At 48.0% G+C, this 21,824-nt stretch overlaps 1 protein-coding gene across 2 annotated transcripts; it reads right to left on the bottom strand.

The window, feature by feature from the left end:
- Nucleotides 1-511: 511 nt before the first annotated feature.
- slc4a5a (solute carrier family 4 member 5a) lies at nucleotides 512-21,817 on the bottom strand. 2 transcript variants are annotated; one of them, XM_063018064.1, is made up of 25 exons: nucleotides 21,763-21,817; nucleotides 20,399-20,623; nucleotides 19,141-19,273; nucleotides 18,676-18,836; nucleotides 18,395-18,547; nucleotides 18,078-18,173; nucleotides 17,762-17,817; nucleotides 16,466-16,623; nucleotides 15,833-15,920; nucleotides 15,435-15,589; nucleotides 14,153-14,284; nucleotides 13,455-13,629; nucleotides 13,239-13,372; nucleotides 11,740-12,011; nucleotides 11,083-11,144; nucleotides 9,501-9,692; nucleotides 7,189-7,302; nucleotides 6,050-6,211; nucleotides 5,793-5,971; nucleotides 4,793-4,865; nucleotides 4,600-4,668; nucleotides 4,344-4,517; nucleotides 3,367-3,543; nucleotides 2,241-2,296; nucleotides 512-776 (listed from the first exon to the last, which is right to left on the bottom strand). In XM_063018064.1, the coding sequence occupies exons 1-25, from the start codon at nucleotides 21,815-21,817 to the stop codon at nucleotides 512-514; spliced, it is 3,516 nt and encodes a 1,171-aa protein (XP_062874134.1). The 2 variants fall into 2 exon arrangements, with proteins under 2 accessions (XP_062874134.1, XP_062874135.1); XM_063018065.1 differs by lacking the exon at nucleotides 21,763-21,817 and having other exon boundaries at nucleotides 512-692; nucleotides 11,083-11,117; nucleotides 20,399-20,624.
- Between the last annotated feature and the right edge of the window lie 7 nt (nucleotides 21,818-21,824).

Genomic DNA, 21,824 nt, shown 5'->3' with positions numbered 1-21,824 from the left:
CAACATGATGTGACTACAGCAGTATAAAGGGAGGCCCACAGTTCTGTTCCTTGTTCTTCAGCTATTCCACTGCTGTAAGAACCCACGACTGTGCCGATAAATTCTTCCAATCCAGTCGACTGTAATTGTCATTCAGTTTTCATTTATCATCTCACCTTATTTTACCACGACAGTGATTTATTGAGGCGTAATTGAGTTTCATTTTTACTTTAAAGACTCTTAGTTCCAGCCCACCTTAAGGACGAAATCCCTCCCACAATTCCCTAAGAATATCTCTCTAATGGGAAGTCTGGCCTGGCGACTTTCACCCGAACTGGTTAACCAACACGCGTTCATCTACTAGAATATAAAATACACTCTGATCTGAAGTAAGAAAATATGGCTTAGATCTTTTTCATTAGCGTGTAGTATCGTTTGAAGCTAGCTCTGTCAAAACAAGTCTGTAAGCGTCAATGCTAGTCGCTGAGCTAGCGGTCCGTGCTGGCAGGAGGTCCTCGAGCGGCTCCGTCACCTACAGCGTGGTCTCGCTGCCCACGTCCCGCGTCCTCCCCCGGGGCTCCGCGTCCTCGCCGTCCTCCTCGTACTCCGACTCCACCTCGATCTTGAGCTGCGGCACCGGGCGGCACGACCCGCCGCGGGTGACGGGCGACACCGGCGACGACGGGCACGAGATCTTCAAGTGCAGGGTGATGCTGCGGAGCGGCAAGTCGCCGTTACGGGAGGAGGAGGGGGGACGAGGCAAAAGGTCGAGGGTCAGCGGCGGCGCGGCGGGAGCTCTGCAGGCGAAGAATAGGCCTGCGTTCCAATACGGTTCTTTTAAACACTGGTAGAACAAAGGGAGGGCGTGGCATTTCGGGATTTTTGGAACCTCAGAGCAGCACGAGTTCCGCCGGACGGTAGTGAAGCCAGAGGGAGATTTATTAAAGGGACACAGATGTGAGGGACACGGATGTCGATGCTTTTTTGGAACTGTTCTCCTTCTTACTGAATGATTGGAACACACACACTGCATGACCAAGAGTATGTAGACACCCACACTTATTCCCAGGTGGACTGTTCTGGGTCCTTTCTGTGTAGAGTTTGTATGTTCTCCACATGTCTGTGTGGGTTTCCTCCGGGAGCTCCGGTTTTCTCCCACTGTTGGAGATACAAAATTGTCCATGACTGTGTTTGATATTAAACTTGAACTGATTAATTATGGGTAACTAGTAACTACCTGTCCTGTCATGAACATGACGATAAAATCCACTAGATGGCGCACTCCAAACACTATTGACTATCTTTTATAAAGCCGAGTCGATACTCTGGTAAAGAAGGGTGATCAACAGCACTGTTCTTACTGAAACTGAATAAGGTAGGTAGGTACCAATCCCCCCCCCCCCCAAATCTGCTACTGGCCCGACCCAGTATGACCCTTGAACCAAAAACTTTGCCCACCCCTGTCCTACACTCAAAGCACGGTACAAAAAGAATAAAAAAATGACCAGGATCCAGGGTTCAAATCCCCAGCGCTGCTATCAGCCGGTCAGGCTTCTAAATACAGACATGACTGGGTGTGCCTGGGGAAGGGAGGAGGGGATTGGTGCCCTGTCCGAGCTGAATTTTTGTTTGGGGTAAAGAAGTAGGTGTTCCAAGCACCCAATCACAGAACAGGACAGTCACAGAGATCTCGAAAAAGCAAAACCCTGGGTCGCAAATCTTGGGTGGGTCGTGAGCCAAAAAAAAAGGGTCATAGAGAAAAATAATAATGATTTAATTAACTAATTTTAACTGGCACATAAACACGGAAATAACTTGTACAAGAGCACCCCCTTGTGGAGGCTTTTCGTTACATCTTGTAAACCACAGTGGGACCAGATTGCCACCAGTTTTATTAATTAATTATATTTCGTTTTGTGTTTCATTTCATTGCGGTAAAAATCATGAACAAAATGTGGGTCGCTTGACAAAAAAATTCTAAATGCTCGTAGGCTGAATGGAAACGAATTCCAGTAGTCATGTTCCAAAACCTATAGGAACGTTGTTACAGCATCTGACGTCTACATACTTTCGGCAGTGCAGTCGTGCGTGTGCGTGTTTACAGAAGTGCGTGTGTACGTGATCGAGAGTGAATGCGCCGGGTGGCGTCTGTGGGTCAGCGGTAACAGGTGCCTGGCTGGCATCGTGCTGCCCACTCCGAGCCCGGGTCGGGCGGCTCTAACAGGTCTCGGTAGGGAACGTGCAGTTTGAGCACACAGTACCTGCGGTCCACGTCCAGGTCTGCGGGGGCGCAGTCCGAGTACGGGTGGAACCTCTCCTGCGGGCGGAAAAACGACAAGAGGAAACGCTGAGAACGGTTTAGATGCTGGACTAGTAATCAAAAGGTTCAAACCCCACCACTGCCAGGCTGCCACTGTTGGGCCCCTGAGCAAGGCCCTTAATATTCAATTGCTCAGACTGTATACTGTCACAGGACTGTAAGTTGCTTTGGATAAAAGCGTAAATGTAAAAGTGAGGTCCCACCTCCCAAAACATGCAGAAGGTGAGTTGGCTGATCGAAATCACCCTTATATAGATTCCATATTCATGCCCAATGTTTCCAATTGGCGCCAGATGCCACCCTGACCCGAGAATAAACCATACAGGCGTTTGAGCAAATGACTTTAAACCTTCATGTGGTGAATCTGGAGCTACAGTGGGCACAGGTTCACTAAAACTGGCCTCTCAAGTGGCAGGTCAGAATCCACAAACCCAATCTGCCACTTAGTGATGTAATGCACCCCTAATACCAACCGGGCGTGGTTTGAGAGCAACTTGGTGACCATGTGCTTCCTCTGTCCAATTTGCTCAAAATGTCCCCCCTAATATACTGATCCAGCACCTTGTGGAACCCATGCCAAGAGGAACTCAGGATGTTCTGAGAACGGAAGCAGGTTCCACCCAGTATGAGCACGGTGTTCCTAATAAAGTGGGCACTGGAACTGGTTTGTGTTTCTAATAATGCAGCCAGCAGAGGGCAGCAGCGGTGCATGGAACGGAAGAAATCTGCTACATTCAGGTGTTACACCTAAGTATGTGGCCAAAAGTATGTGGACACGGCTCCTAATGATCGAGTTTAGGTGAGTAAAAGTCACTTCTAGAATCACTTTTGGGGTAAAGCTCCTCCCTGTACTTCAGACGGGGTTCAATGGAACTTCATTCAACTCTGACACGAATCTGGAACGAATTGGAACGTCAACTGTGAGCCAGGGCTCCACCAGACACACTCCAAAATGGAGCACATGAAGTCAGTTGGGAATGAGACATCCAACAGACTCACGGTCAGACGTCCACATACATTTGACCACACTGAGCACGTCCAGCTCTTTACACCGTATGAGCACTTACGTCGTCCTCGCTCTCGTCTCCGCCCCTCGTCCTCTTCTTGTCTTTCCTGCCTCCGTCCTTCTTCTTGTCGTCCTTCTTCTTCTTCTCCTTCTCGGGGAGGAGGTCGTCCAGCCAGGCCAGGTCGTGCTGCGAGAAGACCATGTCCAGCATCTTCCGCACCAGCATCAGGCCCAGGATCTGAGATGTAGACCACACGTGTACTGTTAGTCGCCACTAGGGCAGTGCCACTAGCTCCCCCTTGTGGGGAAACTTCCACCTGCTAATCTTGGGTTCAATTACAACCTTGGATCACTTGTGTAAAATTTGATATAAAACATAATTAAAGCGAAACTGAGTTCCAGAACAAACAAAAATGTAGTGTAGATATGCTAGCCCACCCCCACAGAAGGTTCGAGCTCTTGAGTTCGAGTCTAAGAGGTGCTATCGGCCTGGCCGAACTCTTATCCCACCAAGTCGGAAAACAGTTTCTATACTCAGAGACTCCAGCATGAGTAGTGGAGGAACACCAAGAGCATAGCATGACTCTCGTGAGACTCCACCACCTCCCACATATCAGAGGGACCCAGGGGCAACGTAGAGCAGCCAATCCACCCTTTGCATGTTAGACAGGCGAACACACAAACATAGCATACTGTTCACAATGTCCACATAGAAGACTAACTAACTACATGCTAGTGTCGCATTTTTTGGGTGGCACTGTGGTCGCTAGACCACCACGGATTGGGATATCAATCGGCTCTGTCTGGCGAATTAGCGACCTCTGTTGGCTGGTCGAGGCGCTGCACAGAGACGATGAATAACGGAGAGCAGTGCGTGACTCTCCGTATGCAATACTGATCCCTGTGTGATGGGGAAAAGAAGCACACACATGTCGGAGGGTGTGTGTGTTAGGAATGGCCCTCCTCGGTCAAGCTCAAGGTAACTGGATATGACTAAATTCTGGGAAAAGTGGGAGGAAAAAAACAGTAAACTCAGACCATGATGGGGAAGATGATGGCGAGGAAGGTGGACTTGAGGACCCAGAGGACGGCCAGGCAGATGATCTGCAGCAGCGTGAAGAGATGGACCTTCCTGAGGGGCACGTGGCGCAGGTAGGCGAAATCAGGCTGGTGCTTGGCCGGCATCAGGAACAGCTTGACCCTGTCCCAGAACTACGGCAGAAATAGACAAACGCGTCGGTCCAACGGGTGCAGACAAACCGGCCTCTACGTTTGAGACGGTGCGGGTTCTTACCTGGATGCCTCCGAGTGAGGCAACACCCATGTAGAGGAAGACGCCGTACAGAACTGGCATCGGGATGAACTGAGGACAGAGAACGAAGCACAATGACGGCAAGGAACACAAGGCGTCAAGAGCAAGGGACTGTGGAGACTAGACAAAGGATGCCTTCGACCCAAGAAAGTGGTGGCGCTCCTCGAGAATGTACCTGCAGGATGGGAGCCAGGAAGATGGAGACTCCAGTCAGGACAAAGACGAGGATTCCCGTCAGCCGCTGTTCCCTTGGGGTCAGGAAGACGTAGGAGGAGCCAGGAACACGGGAACATGCAGAACAACAAGATAATTCAGTCAGAAAACGGGAACCATGTTGCGTATCGGTCCAAATGATATTTATTTATTTATTCCATATCGCCGTTGTGCTTCCTGTAACTTGGTTAAATCAGTTGAGCTTTGGGGTGAGAACTCTCTTTCTATGTCTCTAGGACTCTATCGAACCACAGTGGGAACCCAAGCAGAGAAAAACTCTAACTGTTGTGAATCCACCTTGCGACCTGACCAGGGTGTTTCCTCCCTTTCACCCAGTAAACTGGATCACCGTCACCCTGAATCCACCCAGGGTTGTGAGGTGGCCAGCCTGCTAAAACTCCAACAAGAGCTCGGTATGTTCTCGATCTTGACAAGGTTCCAGACAAACGTCTAAGGAACTGAAGACGTCTTCCGTCTCAGATTAGTCCTCCTAATCCAACAGGAAGGGTAGGTGTACTGTATGTGGACGCCTGACCATGAGCTTGTTGGGCATCCTGATCTAAATCCATTGGCATTACAGTAACATTTAAGGCGACAACAGCCTCCGCTCCTTTAGAAAGGCTCTCCAGGCCATTTTGGAGTGTGTGGGAATTTGTGTCCATCCATTTTAAAGAGCATTTGCCAAGTCAGGCAGTGATGGATTGCTACCGATCCTGTGGAACTACGTCTCTCTGGACCTGGACTTGAGTACGGGATGTGGCGGAACCACCTGAACTGCTCAGTTAGAACGTGGTGTCCATATACTTTTGGCCACACTGATGGTCGTGTAAGTGTGTGTGGCGCCTCAAGAAGTGCAAGACTTGCGTTCTGAACAAATTGTACTGGTACCATCATCATCCATCTCAATCGAGCCAGTAAAAGCACTCCAGCAGATAGTCAAGTACTAAAAAAACCCATCGTACCTGACGCCCAGGAACTGCGGCTGCTCTCCCGGCGCGTTGGACTCGCTCTCCATCTTCAGAGAGTCGATGTGAGCGATGGAGATGACGGTGGCCGCCACGTACCACGGGAGGCCCATGAAGGAGCAGGCCACCATCAGGACGCCCACCCAGAGCAGGTCCAGGTGGTAGCCGCACCCTTTCTGTTCGGTCAGGGGGACAAGAAAAGAGATTTGAGATTCACTTTCTGACCGAGCGCTCATGAGCACTACTTAGTCTACCTTCAGCTTGTTCTCTTTGCGGTTGACGATAACGGCGCTGATCTGCTGGTCCATGAAGAGCAGGATGGTCACCAGGAGCGCGGGCACAGAGCTGGCCAGATACACCCACCACGGGTTCTTCCCGAAAGGCATGACGATCCAGCCGCGGTCCGGACGCGTGGGCTACACGGCGAGAGAGAGAAAAGAAAGAAAGAAGTGAAGATTCTCTGAGGCCTTCGTACTATTTGCTCTAGTTGATGCAAATAATGTTACGTAGAAAGACAAATAAAACTGAGCTCCTTCTACTACGTTGGGTTCCACTTTTCCCACAATTCAACACTTCCAACCTTACACATTTTGTCATGTACACTATACGGCCAACAGTATTTGGACACCTGATCATTAGCTTGTTTACCACCTCACTTAAAAAACAAACACTATTAAAATCGAGCGACCTATCTTTATCCAGAGTGACTTACAGTTATGACTGAATACAGTCGTGAGTGTTAGGGGCCTTGCTCAGGGGTCCAACAGTGCGGTGGTGGGGCTTAAACCGACAACCTTCTGATTACTAGTCCAGTTCCTTACCAATGAGCTACCACGGCCCTTTCATATAGAACGACAGAGTCTTCTAAGAAACATCAGGCTGCGCTTCTCTGGAAAGGCTGTCCACATCATTTTGGAGTGTGTGGGAATTTGTGTCCAAGAGTATTAAAGAGTATTAACTCAGGTAGTGATGGACTGCCATCAGCGCTCTAACGTCTCTCTGGACCTGGACTTGAGTACGGGATGTGGCGGAACCACCAGAACTGGTCAGTTTGAACGAGGTGTCCATATACTTTTGACCATACTGCTGGTAGTAGACCACTAGAACAATTTTAACAAGACTTCTGGAGTGAGTCTGTGTGTGGGAATTTGTGCCCTTCAGACAAAATATGACAGCATTTGTACGGCTGGACGCTGGTGTTATGGTATGTTCCAGTACCACATAGTGGTAGCACAAGTCACCCCAAACTGGTTCCATTAACGTGACCATGAGTTACATGTTGTTCAATCGCCTTCCCAGTCACCAGACCTGAATCTAATAGATCACCTTGAGTAAATATAGCTGAGTGTTCCTAATAAAGTGGCCGGGTGGGGGCATGCACGTGTACGTTTACCTTGAATTCGGTGGGCACGATGAGTTTGGGCGTCTTCAGGCCCATCAGCATGTCCAGACCCACGAACGTCATGATGGACATGAAGATGGAGAAGTCGCTGATGAGCTTCCTCAACTGGACACGCACAGATTTAAAGATATATATAAAAATGTATATAATAAATACGGCAAGTTATATAAAAATAGATCATGTGGCCCACAAACACTATATGGCCAGAAGTATGCGGACACCTGATCACGAGCTAGTTGGACGTCCGGTTCCAAATCCGTTTACCTTCTAGATTCTTATAAAGGCTGCCCACGAGGTTTAGGGGTTTTGAAAAGAGTTGTGCCCATTCGGGTCAGGCACTGATGCTTGAGGATGAAATATAGGTCGCACTCAGCATTCCAATTCATCCCAAAAGCCTTTCATATATACAGTGTATCACAAAAGTGAGTACACCCCTCACATTTCTGCAGATATTTAAGTATATCTTTTCATGGGACAACACTGACAAAATGACACTTTGACACAATGAAAAGTAGTCTGTGTGCAGCTTATATAACAGTGTAAATTTATTCTTCCCTCAAAATAACTCAATATACAGCCATTAATGTCTAAACCACCTGCAACAAAAGTGAGTACACCCCTAAGAGACTACACCCCTAAATGTCCAAATTGAGCACTGCTTGTCATTTTCCCTCCAAAATGTCATGTGATTTGTTAGTGTTACTAGGTCTCAGGTGTGCATAGGGAGCAGGTGTGTTCAATTTAGTAGTACAGCTCTCACACTCTCTCATACTGGTCACTGAAAGTTCCAACATGGCACCTCATGGCAAAGAACTCTCTGAGGATCTTAAAAGACGAATTGTTGCGCTACATGAAGATGGCCAAGGCTACAAGAAGATTGCCAACACCCTGAAACTGAGCTGCAGCACAGTGGCCAAGATCATCCAGCGTTTTAAAAGAGCAGGGTCCACTCAGAACAGACCTCGCGTTGGTCGTCCAAAGAAGCTGAGTGCACGTGCTCAGCGTCACATCCAACTGCTGTCTTTGAAAGATAGGCGCAGGAGTGCTGTCATCATTGCTGCAGAGATTGAAAAGGTGGGGGGTCAGCCTGTCAGTGCTCAGACCATACGCCGCACACTACATCAAATTGGTCTGCATGGCTGTCACCCCAGAAGGAAGCCTCTTCTGAAGTCTCTACACAAGAAAGCCCGCAAACAGTTTGCTGAAGACATGTCAACAAAGGACATGGATTACTGGAACCATGTCCTATGGTCTGATGAGACCAAGATTAATTTGTTTGGTTCAGATGGTCTCAAGCATGTGTGGCGGCAATCAGGTGAGGAGTACAAAGATAAGTGTGTCATGCCTACAGTCAAGCATGGTGGTGGGAATGCCATGGTCTGGGGCTGCATGAGTGCAGCAGGTGTTGGGGAGTTACATTTCATTGAGGGACACATGAACTCCAATATGTACTGTGAAATACTGAAGCAGAGCATGATCCCCTCCCTCCGGAAACTGGGTCGCAGGGCAGTGTTCCAGCATGATAATGACCCCAAACACACCTCTAAGACGACCACTGCTTTATTGAAGAGGCTGAGGGTAAAGGTGATGGACTGGCCAAGCATGTCTCCAGACCTAAACCCAATAGAACATCTTTGGGGCATTCTCAAGCGGAAGGTGGAGGAGCGCAAAGTCTCGAATATCCGCCAGCTCCGTGATGTCGTCATGGAGGAGTGGAAAAGCATTCCAGTGGCAACCTGTGAAGCTCTGGTAAACTCCATGCCCAGGAGAGTTAAGGCAGTTCTGGGAAATAATGGTGTCCACACAAAATATTGACACTTCAGGAACTTTCACTAAGGGGTGTACTCACTTTTGTTGCCGGTGGTTTAGACATTAATGGCTGTATATTGAGTTATTTTGAGGGAAGAATAAATTTACATTGTTATATAAGCTGCACACAGACTACTTTTCATTGTGTCAAAGTGTCATTTTGTCAGTGTTGTCCCATGAAAAGATATACTTAAATATCTGCAGAAATGTGAGGGGTGTACTCACTTTTGTGATACACTGTATATATATATTTGTCAGACCATTTCCACTTCACCTTGCTTTGTGCTCAGGCAAGGTTGTTTTGAGGTTGAGGTCAGAGCACAGGGTCAGCTATTGCTCAAGGGTCCAATAGTGGCTGCATGGGTTCCTAGAGCCCAGATTCGAACCCACACCCTCCCGATCAACAGCCCAAACTGAACCCCTGTTAGACCTTTCAGTCGAGGTGTCCACATACTTTCTTTTTGATATTTTTCCATCGCAGTCTTGGGTCCCACCTTGGTAGGAAAGTAGCGGCTGAACTTGAACTTCTTGAGCGAGACGGTCATGGAGTAGGTGCCGAAGAACAGGATGAAGGACATGAGCGCCAGGTCCGGGACGTACCCGCAGGACTTGCCCACCAGCGCGCCGCCGTACTTCACGCACTCTTTCTTACTGAGCTGCGTCCAGTCCAGAGCTGTTACGTTCATCTGGGAGCCGGAGAGGGACGCGGGGACGGGACGGGACACGGGAGGGAACAAATAACCGGTGAGAGGAGGGCGACGGGCGTCGAGGTGGACGTGAAACAAGTCGACATGAAAGAGGATTTAAAACTCCGGATGAAAGATTCGATCCACTTTTATTCTGATGCCCTTCTGCTCCATTCAGGACTCTTCAGATCTCGTCTGAATATAAATGAGTCGTTTGAATGTGTGAACCAAGTCAAGGTGAAACTACAACACTAGAACTTAAGAACACTTTTTTTAATGCATTTTCTCCCGATTTTTGCACGTCCAATTTTTGACCCAATTGTGTTATGCTTCCTCTCTACTGGTGCTGACCCCCGCCTCTGATTGAGGAGAGCGAACTGACACACGCCCCCTCCGACACGTGTGCAGTACCCGACTGCATTTTTTCACCTGCACGATGCAATTTCATATGCCGATCAGCCCTGTGCACGGAGAGCCACACCCTGATCAGCATTATTCCTCTACTCTGTGCAGATGCCATCAATCAGCCAGCAGAGGTCGTAATTGCATCAGGTACCTATCTGGCTCCCTCCCTGGATGAACAACAGCCAATCGCTGTTCATGTAGCGGCCCAGCCCGGCCGGATGGCGGAGCCGAGATTCTATACGATGTGTTCGGAATCCCAGCTCTGGTGTGTTAGCGTGTTTTACCGCTGCGCCACCTGAGCGGCCTAGCACCTACGCTCCTGAGAAGAGGGCGTGTCTAAATCCTTAGATCCCTTAAAATGCTCCTACTGAGGCGCCTTAATTCTGAGTGGTGATCTGACTGAATGACGAGGGAGCGTCCGACGCCTCCTCAGCGCTAAAGGCAATCCCAGCATTCAGTGCGGCACGACGTTTCTCACTAAAAACTACAAACGTGGGGGACGAATAGAATGACGGAGTTCTCTTCAAACGTAAATACATTCTCGCTGATGTTTAATTTGCATAAATGTGTAATTACACAAGTGTCACCGGGCTAGTCAGGGACAGTTTAACCGCTTTCAGGACACCGAGGGAGATGTTAGCTTGCGTGCTAGCGGGTTTTGCTAACTAAGGCTAACTGTGTTAGCTTAGTACGCTAAAACTGTCGTGAAGTAATCTCTAAGTAGAGCGTCTAAATAATCTGCCATATGAGCTCCATGTCTCATTAGAATCCTCTCTACTGAGGCAGCAGGGCGGGTCACTAGGTTTTCACACACACCGCTCCACCTGGGAATCGAACCCAGGACCTTCTTGCCAAGTGGCGAACCACCGTGCTCCCCTAAATATGTTGTTTTCTCAAGTTTTAGTTAATAGAACTTTGAGAGGATCCAAAAATCCTAATGAGACCTTTAATAGAACCAAAATTCTATAAAATTGAAAGCACTTACACCAAAGAGAGCAGAAGTGTTATCCGGAACGGGAACTGCACCCCCCAACATCAGCAAAGCCACTGAGGGAACGCGCCGGACGAAAGAACACAATCAGAATAAATTAATTACAGACGGAAAACGACGCCTCACGGTCAGACTGAAGCACATCTGTCAACACGAGAGCCGACAGATGTGCACGGCCTGGCAATTACAATCTTAATTATAATTACGATTTAAATTCCAGGGTTCAACAAACAAGCACAAGACAAAAACAATAAACAATACGTGCGTGATTAAAGACACACTACGAGGAGGAGCTGATACTCACGCGTGCACAGCGGCGGCCATGTTTGCAGCGGGAACGAGCACAATGCAAATCAGTTAAAACACACACAGCTGGTACATCCACGCGTCGTTACAATAAACAGTGTGTTCATTTCAGGAGTTTCAGCCACACCCCCTGCTGGCAGGTCGCAAAACTGACCGTTATGACGAGTTATGAGCGTATCTTAAAACGTCCGTCAGACGAGGACTTTGCTAGCCTCTCAAGAATAAAAACATCCCTAAACTGTTGCTCCTTATATAACTCATTTATTACACCTGTTAGCAATCGTTGTGGCTGAAACACACTTAATAAAAGATCAGAACTGGCCGAGGCTCCCAGAACGGACTCACCCGGGTCGGGCGCGACGCACTCGCACTTGTAGGACGTGATGTAGTCGGGCTGGAAGTCGGTGTTGATGGGATAGTAGCTGAAGGACCCGGCCATCTTCTTGAGGGCGTCGGAGATGAAGATGAAGGAGATGAGGCTGGAGAAGCCCTCCTCGGTGAAGCGCGTGATGTACTTGATGATGTAGCTGGCGTCGGTGGCCACCAGGAGGAGGCACTGGACGCACGAGTGAATGCCGATCCAGAGCCTCAGCTCCATGTAGTCCATGCCGCTCTTCCTGGGTCACAGGAGACGCTAGGGTCAGAGAGCTCGCTGTGGACTGAGTAGCTCGTTGCTTGATGTCCTCTGTGTTGCTGTTGTTCCTGCTGCTTTCAGGTCATCCTGCAACCTTATGACTATTCTTATGAAGAGCACCAATCAGACGCACTACTGAGTACAGTAGTGTGCGATTTGGGACGCAGCTTTTTCGAATAACTTCAGCTCAGCCAAGGCTGCCAAGGTTACAAATCGGGAGCCGAATTAGTCCCGGCTGAAGGACCACAGTGGCCGCCTGCTGATGTAGCCACTCTGGTGATTGATCTACACCCCGCCGTGTTCACTAGCGCGCTACCAAGCAATGATGGCGGCACTCTGGCGTAGCAGAGGTGACAGGAAACAAATATGGCGCCACTGCCAGTATTAATGGTCAGAATAAAGAACAGGCGAACGGAGGCAACCCGGGCAGATCCATCACCAGTGTCCTAAAACACGGCGGAAACGAGGAAAACAAACGAGGTCGCCAAACCGGAGGGTGTTGGAGTGTGGGTGAACGGGCTGGGATGACGACAGATCAAGACCCAACTTAGAACTTGGATGAAGTTCCACAAGTGGAGGGCAAAATGGAAGAAGCGATATGGAGTTTGGGACCATATTGGGAGCTGGGAGAAGAGCTCCAATGAAGAGCCACAAGGAAAGGACACTGCACTACTGTTCTGCTAACTGTTGTTCCTGCTGCTTCCTGGTCATAACAACTAGGTTTCTTTTCCATTCCTTATTGTCAGTCTTGTGTGGTATGCCTGTCTGGGGACGATTTATGGTTCCACAAGTGGAGGGCAAACAGAAGAGGCGATACAGAGCTGGGAGAAGAGCAGACTGGAAGCTCTGAAGAAGAGCTGCAGGGAAAGGAACTGAAGAAGGAACCGAGTAAAGCAGGAGAACCAACAGATGAGAACTGAAGAAGAGTTGAAGGAGAAGCTGAGAAGAACAGGAAGGGATGGAGCCCAAAACGAGAGGGAGTTGAGTCGACGTGGGAGGACAACTCGGAGCAAAAGATCAGGAGCTGAGACAAGAGGAGGAGGAGGAAGAGCCAGAGGTGCAAGAGGCGATGAAGGAGCAAGCTAAAAACAGAAGGAGGATGATAACCAGCCAGCCAAGGAGCCAAGCCAGGAAAAGCTAAGGAACAGGTCAAGTAGGATGAACCACAAAGGCATCAAAGAAGCGGGTAAGGTTCTACCAGAGATCTTACTTGCTAAACTCGTAGAGAAGCTTCTCGAAGATGAGGATGGGTCCGGTGGAGCTGAGGATGATTAACGGCTGCCCTCCGAAAAAGCAGAAGACCGTACCGGCCAACGCCGTCCCTAGGAAACTCTCCATCACCCCCTAAGTAAAGGTTTTCAAGCTTCCAGCAAACCGCCGTCAAACGTCAAATGAAACGTCTAGCATCGAAGGGGTCTGAACGTACCTGGTAGTTGTCGGTGGCGTCTCCCAGCAGGCCGCCGAAGGTAATGGCGTTGGTGATGCAGCCCAGGTAGATGAACAGCACGGCCGAGATGGACTGGATGTGGAAACCCTCGTAGAAGTCGCTGGGGTACCAGGGCAGTTTCCTCTTGATGTCCAGAAACAAGCCTCCGCAGAACCTGGACCGAATACACTCGGATTGTTATGATTCCATGATGTTGCTCCTGCTGTTTTCTGGTCATCCTGCAACAAACTACTCGGTTTCCTTTCCATTTCTAATTTGTCTGAGAGTCTAGTGTGGTTTGCCTGTCTGGGGATGATTTACGGTTCAATGATTTTGCTCCTGCTACTTTCTGATCATCCTGCAACTGTGTTCAAACAACTACTTTTTATTTACATGTTTATTGTTAGTCTGAGGGCTTTGTGTCATGCATCTGTCCGGGGACGATTTATGGTTCTATTATGTTGCTCCTGCTGCTTTCGGGTCATCCAACTAGTTTTCTTTTCCATTCTTTATTAGTCTGGTCTGAGAGCTTACTTGGTGCTCCTGTTTGAGTACCATTATGGCTACATGATGTTGCTCTTGCTGCTTTCTGGTCATCCTGCACCTGTTTTTTCTATGGGCCAATCTTGCAGGGCGCTGAAATTAGTCCAATCCAGAACAAGCAGTCTCACATTTGAAATAAACAAGTCGAATCTCACCTGCCGGTGTACGCCAGCTCTTCGCCGAGCTCGTGAGGCATGGGCATCTCTTCGTCCTGGCCAAGGCCGCCGCCTCCTGCGCCCCCCGTGCCGTTCGCCTGTCCCAGCTCGTTTATTGAGAACACCGACTTCCTGTCCGGGGAATAAAACCAAGAGCTGAAGTCCTCTTAATGGTCAAATGTAATCCAGGCACCACCATCACCATCAAGAAACTTAAAAAAAGCTGGATGGTGTCCACAGTCAATCAAGCTTTACATTACAGCAAAGCTCAATGACCTTATGGACCCTCCCACGACACCAAATTATATTTTTGACCAGAAAAGCCAAATACTTTGGCCCCAAACCCGGTCCTTCTGACTGTTTATAAACTCGAAGCTCGAGCTCTCAGGCGCTGGCTGCTTTTACTGTGGCTATAAATTCCTTCGCAGGAATAATGGGACGCGTTCTCGATGTGGCCCTGTTAGCCTCCTGTAGAGTCACGAGGGGGCTTTAAAAGGATAAATAGCTCACGGTAACGTTTCACAGAACCATAAAACAGCCTTATAAGGCAGAACGTCGCAGTAATTAAACTTTAATAAGGTCTAAATGTGTTTTTCCTCCCAGTAAAATTGCTTTTATTAATATGTGAAATGAAAGAAAAAAAGATTATGATTACATACGTGAGGTGGTTCTGAGTCAAAGGAATCAGAGTCCTTCCATTTAGATGTTTTATTTGCAGAGCAGTTCACACAGACTACAGGAACAGGGACGTACAGAAACTCAGTGTTGCACTGCTGCTAACTGTTGTTCCTGCTGCTTACTGGTTATCCTGCAACTGTTTATGAACAACTAGGTTTCCTTTCCATTCCTTATTAGTCTGAAAGTATAGTGTGGTTCTCCTGTCTGGGGACGATATATGGTTCTATGATGTTGCTCCTGCTTCTTTCTGGTCATCCGGCAACTGTGTTCAAACAACTACTTTTCTTTTATATTTCTTAATGTTAGGCTATGGGTTGTTTTGGTACTTCTGTCTGGGGACGATTTATGGTTCCATGATGTTGCTCCTGCTGCTTTCTGGTCATCCTGCAACTGTATTCAAACAACTATGTTTCTTTTTATATTATCATTATAAGTCTAAGAGTCTAGTATGGTTCAATTGTCTGGGGACGATGTTGTTCCTGCTGTTTTTTGATCATCCTGCAACTGGTTTAAATGGCTGTTGTTTTTATCATATTCCTTATTGTTAGTCTAGAGTTTAGAGCTGTTTGAGGGCACCTGTTTGGGGGCACCTCTCCCAACTTACCTCTGGTCTGCAGACGGGACGCTCTTCGGTGGCTCGATGCGGATTTTGGGGTCCCACTCTCCAGGTGGAAGCACGGTCACCTCGTCCAGGAACTCGTCAATCCCTGCGATCAGGTCCTCGCGGTCCCGGGCTTTATACGCCACGTCGCTAAAAAGCTGGAAACAAAACGTTACTCGTCACCTACACAAACATCATTGGCTATGTCTGGTGGAGGGGAATGGCTATCATCCAGGGTGTTCCTGCCTTGCACCCAGCATTTTCTGGTGGGACTGGTGCGTAGTCCACCAACCCCTTCTTATTCTCCCATACTTGGATTTGTGCGTGAGGTCAGCTTCGTGTACGGAGAGCCAGTGTAAATCAATATCTGCTCAGGTATGGAGATGGTTTTTCATGCTTACATCGTCCACCATGAGCGTAGCGATGGCTCGGCCAATTTCGTTGTAGGACTTGGATTTGCCAGGAGGACCCAGGAGCACAAACAGGAACCTGCGGTAAAAAAATTATAATAAAATAACAAGTCATTTACTGGGCAACAAAGAGTAAAATGCCTCGTAATGGTATGGTAGGCACCACAACTTGAGTAAGGACTAGAACTGGTGGTACCTGGTGGATATAAAAATATAAGAATGGGCAAACTGGTGAGAAATACCCTGAACGGGACACCAATCTATCGCAGGATCGTCCATCACCAATCCCTAGACCTTCTCAATCGTCTCCTTCTCTTTGTAGACGTCTGGTTGACTAATAGTACCTAGCGTGATGGGCTACCAAAACAGACCTTTGATTCTGGTACCTTTAACTCCTTCAGAAATGCCTGAAGTTCATCAATCTGATAAACTGTGCTAGTATGGCACCAATTTTTTTGCCAGCTAGATAGAAGACACCAGTTGACACCAGTGGTGGCATGATACTTCCCAAAAATCTATGATAATGATACCTAAAGTGGTTAAGGACCTCACTTTCAAGACTCTTGGTGGATACCAGGACCAAGGTCTGCTCAAGGTTTTGGTAAGGATCGATCACAGGGGTACCTGGTGGGGACCGGGACCTCGGTGAGGCCTCCCAGCGTGGTGGCCTGCGCCAGCCGTACGAAGGCCACGAAGGGCTTGTCGAGGAAGTCCACCTCGCCCACCAGCACGTTGGAGGCCTCCGCGTCCCTCGGGATCTTCTTCATGAACTTGTTCTTGAGCTGCGATGAAAATAAACATCATTCATCATTCAACAGCACCAACAACAGAGCAAAAGGGAAAAGCTCTTCCTTAAACTATTAGAATAAATAACCACACAAAGGTCAGATGGACGGGGGAATGGTGGTGGAACAGGAGAAATCCCCTCCCCAACTGTTTTGTTTACATCTAATGGCTTTTAGACACTTATTTGAGAGGCGTCCACATACTTTTGACCCCCTAGTGTGTGTGTGTGTGTGTGTGTTCTAGCTAACACACAATAAAGGCACGTTGACCCACCCAGTGCTCCGGGCACGTGAACCAGAGGCACGAGGACGAGCTTCGGGGGAACGTCTATTCCCTGCTAGTCAATCGATACTGACCCAGATAACAGAAACGAGAGGGAACGTGTCTGTGGGTGGGGGCGGCCGACGGGGAAAATACAAAACGGCACAAAGTAATAAACATAAACAAAAAACCATGATACGTTGTGCCAGCTACTCAATCCACCAATGTGCGACGCTCTAGTTTCCGGAAAATGAAAATGTAAAGGAACTTGGAACACCGTCGCCTGACACCGCTTGGATTCCCTGGGAGAGCCACAGCGCCTTTGCAAACAGGGACGAGGTTTCACCTCTCATTAAAAAAGTATTGCCCCCCCCCCCCAAAAAAAAAACATCCCAATAGCAGCTCCAACACATGCCAAGGTGTTCTACGGCAGACTCATCATGTACCTCAAGGATAGGGCCTTCCCCAACATGTTGCCACAGTCGGAAGCACGTAGTAAGCAAGGCGTGGCTGTAACATCTAAACATCATAGTAACATCATACTCAACCCTGTAGCAACAGTTTGGGGAAGGCTCTGTCCTGTTCTAGCATGACTGTAAGGTCTGCTTTGACGAGTCAGGTGTGGTGGAACCAAACTGGCAGGTGCTAGACCGGCCTGCCTGCAGTCCAGAGCGTCTTCCACTGAACATCAGTGGTGCACTATGAGACGACGGAGATCCAGAAGTGTTTTATCAAGCCCTGTCCCAACTTTTTTTGATAACATCCATACAATATCCACTACGTTTTATTAATTAAACTGTAATTTTTAAACTGCAACTTTTTTGGAACAGGGGTGTGATTGATGCACTGTATACAATTCCCACAGTATCTTACCTGGTCTGTACTGGGCGTGTCTGAAATATCGTTCATACTTCGGCTCTGGGCGTAACCTGTAACACAGTCGGCACACGTACAGTACACAGCCAAAAGTATCTGGACATCCCTGCTAACTACTAATGACTTATTTTAATCGTATCACCCGCTCCTATTGGTAAACGTTGTATATGTGTGTATATGTCCGTTTTGTTCCGGTTGTGGCGTAGTGGTGTATGTTTGGATGAGAAACAATAACACGTTCAAACCCAACAACAATGTACCTACTGTTACAATCACTTAACTCGTGACGCTCAGTTTGTCAGTTGATACGTACGCAGGCGGCCGTAGTTGGCCGAGTGTTTGCTGTGCAGATCCTCGATGGAGCGATTGAAGTTGGGCGTGGCTGCCGGACTGCGGGCAGGACTTCGGCCTGAAACACACATGCGCATTAGGAATGACGTATCGATCAGAAACTAAACAGCCAAAAGTATGCGGACACCCTTGCTGATTGTCAGGTTTGAGTGTTCCAGCTACCGTAAAGGAACCCCAGTTGCGACAAATTCCTATGGTCACATTACAGCCAGCTCACGTTTAGGTGTCCACATACTTTTGGGCGTACCGTGTAGGACGAGGTCACTTCCGGGGACTCACCGGGGCCGGAGCCGCCCTTCCCGATGTCGGCCAGTGAGCGGTGGATGGGCTTCTTGGTTTGGTGCCGGTGTTTCCGTAGCAACACGAAGCTGATCTTGTCCCTCAGCTCTGGACTCACCGTGCCCTCCTCGATGTGGCGCTCGATGATGTCATCTACATGAAAAAAAAACAAGGGTCAGTTTAGAAAGTACAAAGACTGGACGGTCTTTCCGGCTACACCGCATGGCCAAAAGTATTGGGACCCCCCTTTAGGCCATACTGTTCTGAAACGTCTGCCTCACCGACGATCTGCGGCAGCGAGTATCCGTCCAGGTCCAGCATGACCACGCCCGTCTGCAGGCACGTGCGCAGCTCGAACAGGCTGTGCAGGGACAGCGTGGAGACGTGAGGTTTGCTCCAGCGCTCGCCGCCCTCCTCCACCTTCTCCTCGAACTTCACCCACCTGAGGAAAAGAGGCACACAGTCATCATTCATCGAACCCTCGTACATTTACATCTGCGGCATTAAGCTGACCGAATAGTTCAAGCGACTGAGGGTTAAGAGTCTAAGAGTGGCAACTTGGCATTGGTGAGGCTTGAACTGGCAACCTTATGATTATGACTAGTCCAGCTCTTAACTGCCGAGTTACCATATGTCAGTGCCAGAACAGTCCAAAATCTCGACTCTATATGTCCAATCAGCTCAGATGCAGGTGTCCGTATACTTTCGGCCGTGTGTATAGTGTTCATGGGTGTTTGCGCTCATACCTGGCCGACTCTCGCCACTCCAGCTCGTCGCCCTCGTGCTGGAGCGTGTCCATCTCGGTGAAGAGTGTGGGCGTCGGCCCGGCGTCCTCATCGTCTCCCAGGATGTACTTCAGACGCTCTGCGGCGGGAGACACTTCGCGAGACAGGAAACGGAATTATTAGAATATAATCGCTTTGTTTATGCTCGCTAATTTAAATGACGCTAATTTGTCGACCTTGACATCCTGAGACGTGTCTGTGGTGAGAGAGTGACCACACGGACGTCCAGGAGATCTGATGAAGATCCTGCTTCAGCCAAAAGCTACCAATCATGGCAGGTCTGGTTCGTCCAGACTTAAGGAACCAGCAGTGGCTCTCTGGCTGGCCGGGGACCTAAACTCACAACCTTCTGTTCTGGTGTCTGCCAAGACAAGCTTGCTTTGGTAGCCGGTAAGTGTGGGTCCAGCTGATTAGCAACTATTGGAAAGCCATTGGTGACGCAGGTCAGACACCTTGGTACGACCACGTGCGCCAAGTACGAAACACCGCCTGTTCTTTCCAAACGCAAATTACCGGCTACGACATCTGGTTAATAAAACCGCACGGAACAAAAGCCAGCAGGCAGGTCCAAAAAATGGCTCCTCTACAGGTAACCACGCTAACAGACCGTGCGCCGGGTCTCAGCTGAAGTGAACTGGCCCGTCGTCAAGCCCAGAACCGGCTGGCGCGGTGGCCGTAAAGCCCAGAGCAGAGCCGGAGCCAGGCAGAGCGCCGGAGGGGGTTTTTAACAAGAAACTGCAAATCTTTGGCGCCAAGAAAGCAAAAGTACGGCGGCCAAATCTGAGCGAGTTCTGGAGGATAAAACCTCTCGAGGTGGACGGCAGGAAGCTTATAGTTTCTGCTCAAGGAACCGGACCAAAAAATGATATTTTATAAAATATTATATTATTTAACTGAAGAGTCTCAGGGCCAAAATCCTTCCTCAGATTCCTATCCTGCATGGTCATCGTCCAGATCTAGACGTTCCATTAGAAGACTTGTGGTCTGTCCGTAAACCTCGTGATCTCTCTATACAGACGCATTTCCCTCATCCTACACTCCCGAGAAGAGGGCATGTCTAAATTCCTAGATTCCTAAAAGTGCTCCTACTGAGGCGCCTTAATTCTGACTGATAATCTGACTGAATAACGACGGAGCCTTAAACCCCAAATCAAACCCCATGCTGGTTTTGACCGTCGGCTCCCGACAGGTTCCTAAAAACTCAGATCTGGACACTCACTGATGCGACTGACGTCAGGTGGATGGAGGCCGCGCCCCGGCTGCTCGTAGTGCAGCTCGTAGTGCTCGGTGTCCTCGGACTCGTAGCGCTCGTGCCGCTGGGGATCCCGGTGGCCCCCGCGCTCCACGTCCGTGCCGTCGTGACCCGAGAAGGACAAGCGCCTCCGGCGGCGCTTGCGGCGGTAACCTTGTGGCATCGGCACCCCCATGTACAAGGACTGCTGGTCTGAGGGCAAACGGGGGCAAGAACAGACGGTCAAAGTGTTTTTTCTGTATTTTATAATTATATGAAATAATTTATGTGTTTATTATTATTATTATTATTATTATTATTATTATTATATAAAATAGTTCATGTTTTTATTATTATTATTAGTAGTAGTAATTAATATTATTATTATTATTGTTATATTTTATTACTACTATTATTATTATTATTTATATTATTATTTATATTATTATTTATATTATTAATTATTATTTATATTATTATTATTATTTATATTATTATTATTTATATTATTATTATTATTTTTATTGTTATTATTATTTATATTATTATTATTTATATTATTATTATTTATATTATTATTATTATTATTTATATTATTATGATGATTATTATTATTAATATTAATATTATTATTATTATTACTGTTATTATTATTATTATTAATATTATTATTATTATTCTGTAAAATTGTTTGTATTTTATAATTATCTGAAATATTTCATGGCAACAGTTTGGGGAAGGGTTATTCCTGTTCCACTTTATTGCAGCATGTTTACGCCTCTGTGTGAAACAGAACGTCCACAGATCTCACAGTCGGGTTCCTTCATGTATAAATTATGATCATTATTCTGCTCGGCCTGATGCAGCCGGATCTAAGCGCTGTTTTCCTGTGACGTTTTTATTAAAACCATCCTCGTCCAGCGCTCACGGTATCGATTCTGACCCGTCGACGTGATTTCATGCTGAACACGTTCCGCTGTAGATAAGGACTTCAGTTCACTTCAGAACCGGGGACGCCTCCTCTTATCTGGCTTTACAGCGTAATTACCCCCCGCTGGAGTTATTACACATAAATAAAACATAACGCAGCAGGTGAAGCCAAGAATCCACAAAAAAACAAAACAAAACAAAACAATAAACACCGGTCCGGATCGGTTCTGAAGGAGCCGGGAGCACCGAGAGTCTCATTAATCCAGATGTTTGTGTTTCACATCATGAGGAAACTGTAGGTGAACATTCGGGGTGGGGGTGGGGGGGAGGGTCTGTTTATTTATTTAGTTACGCTGTTAACTATTGATGTGAAGCGGTAATGAGCATAATGAGATTAATAGCAATAAAACGGAACTGCTCACCCTCGTCTTCATCGTAGCGACAGCGGCTGCTGCTCATCTCTCGACCGTGATCCATCCTGAAA

This window comes from Trichomycterus rosablanca, chromosome 21, assembly GCF_030014385.1.
Source record: "Trichomycterus rosablanca isolate fTriRos1 chromosome 21, fTriRos1.hap1, whole genome shotgun sequence".
Lineage (NCBI taxonomy): Eukaryota > Metazoa > Chordata > Actinopteri > Siluriformes > Trichomycteridae > Trichomycterus > Trichomycterus rosablanca.
The sequence above is the reverse complement of the archived record's forward strand: the minus strand, read 5'-3'. Positions and strand labels throughout refer to the sequence as shown.

What these genes read in the sequence shown, in the direction of transcription:
- slc4a5a (XM_063018064.1), bottom strand. Translation starts at nt 21,817, where the DNA reads ATGGATCACGGTCGAGAGATGAGCAGCAGCCGCTGTCGCTACGATGAA. An exon ending in GAAGGGCGGCTCCGGCCCCG is followed by an intron (nt 18,174 to 18,394) that starts GTGAGTCCCCGG and finishes TGTGTGTTTCAG; the next exon opens with GCCGAAGTCCTGCCCGCAGT. An exon ending in GCAAAGAGAACAAGCTGAAG is followed by an intron (nt 5,972 to 6,049) that starts GTAGACTAAGTA and finishes CTGACCGAACAG; the next exon opens with AAAGGGTGCGGCTACCACCT.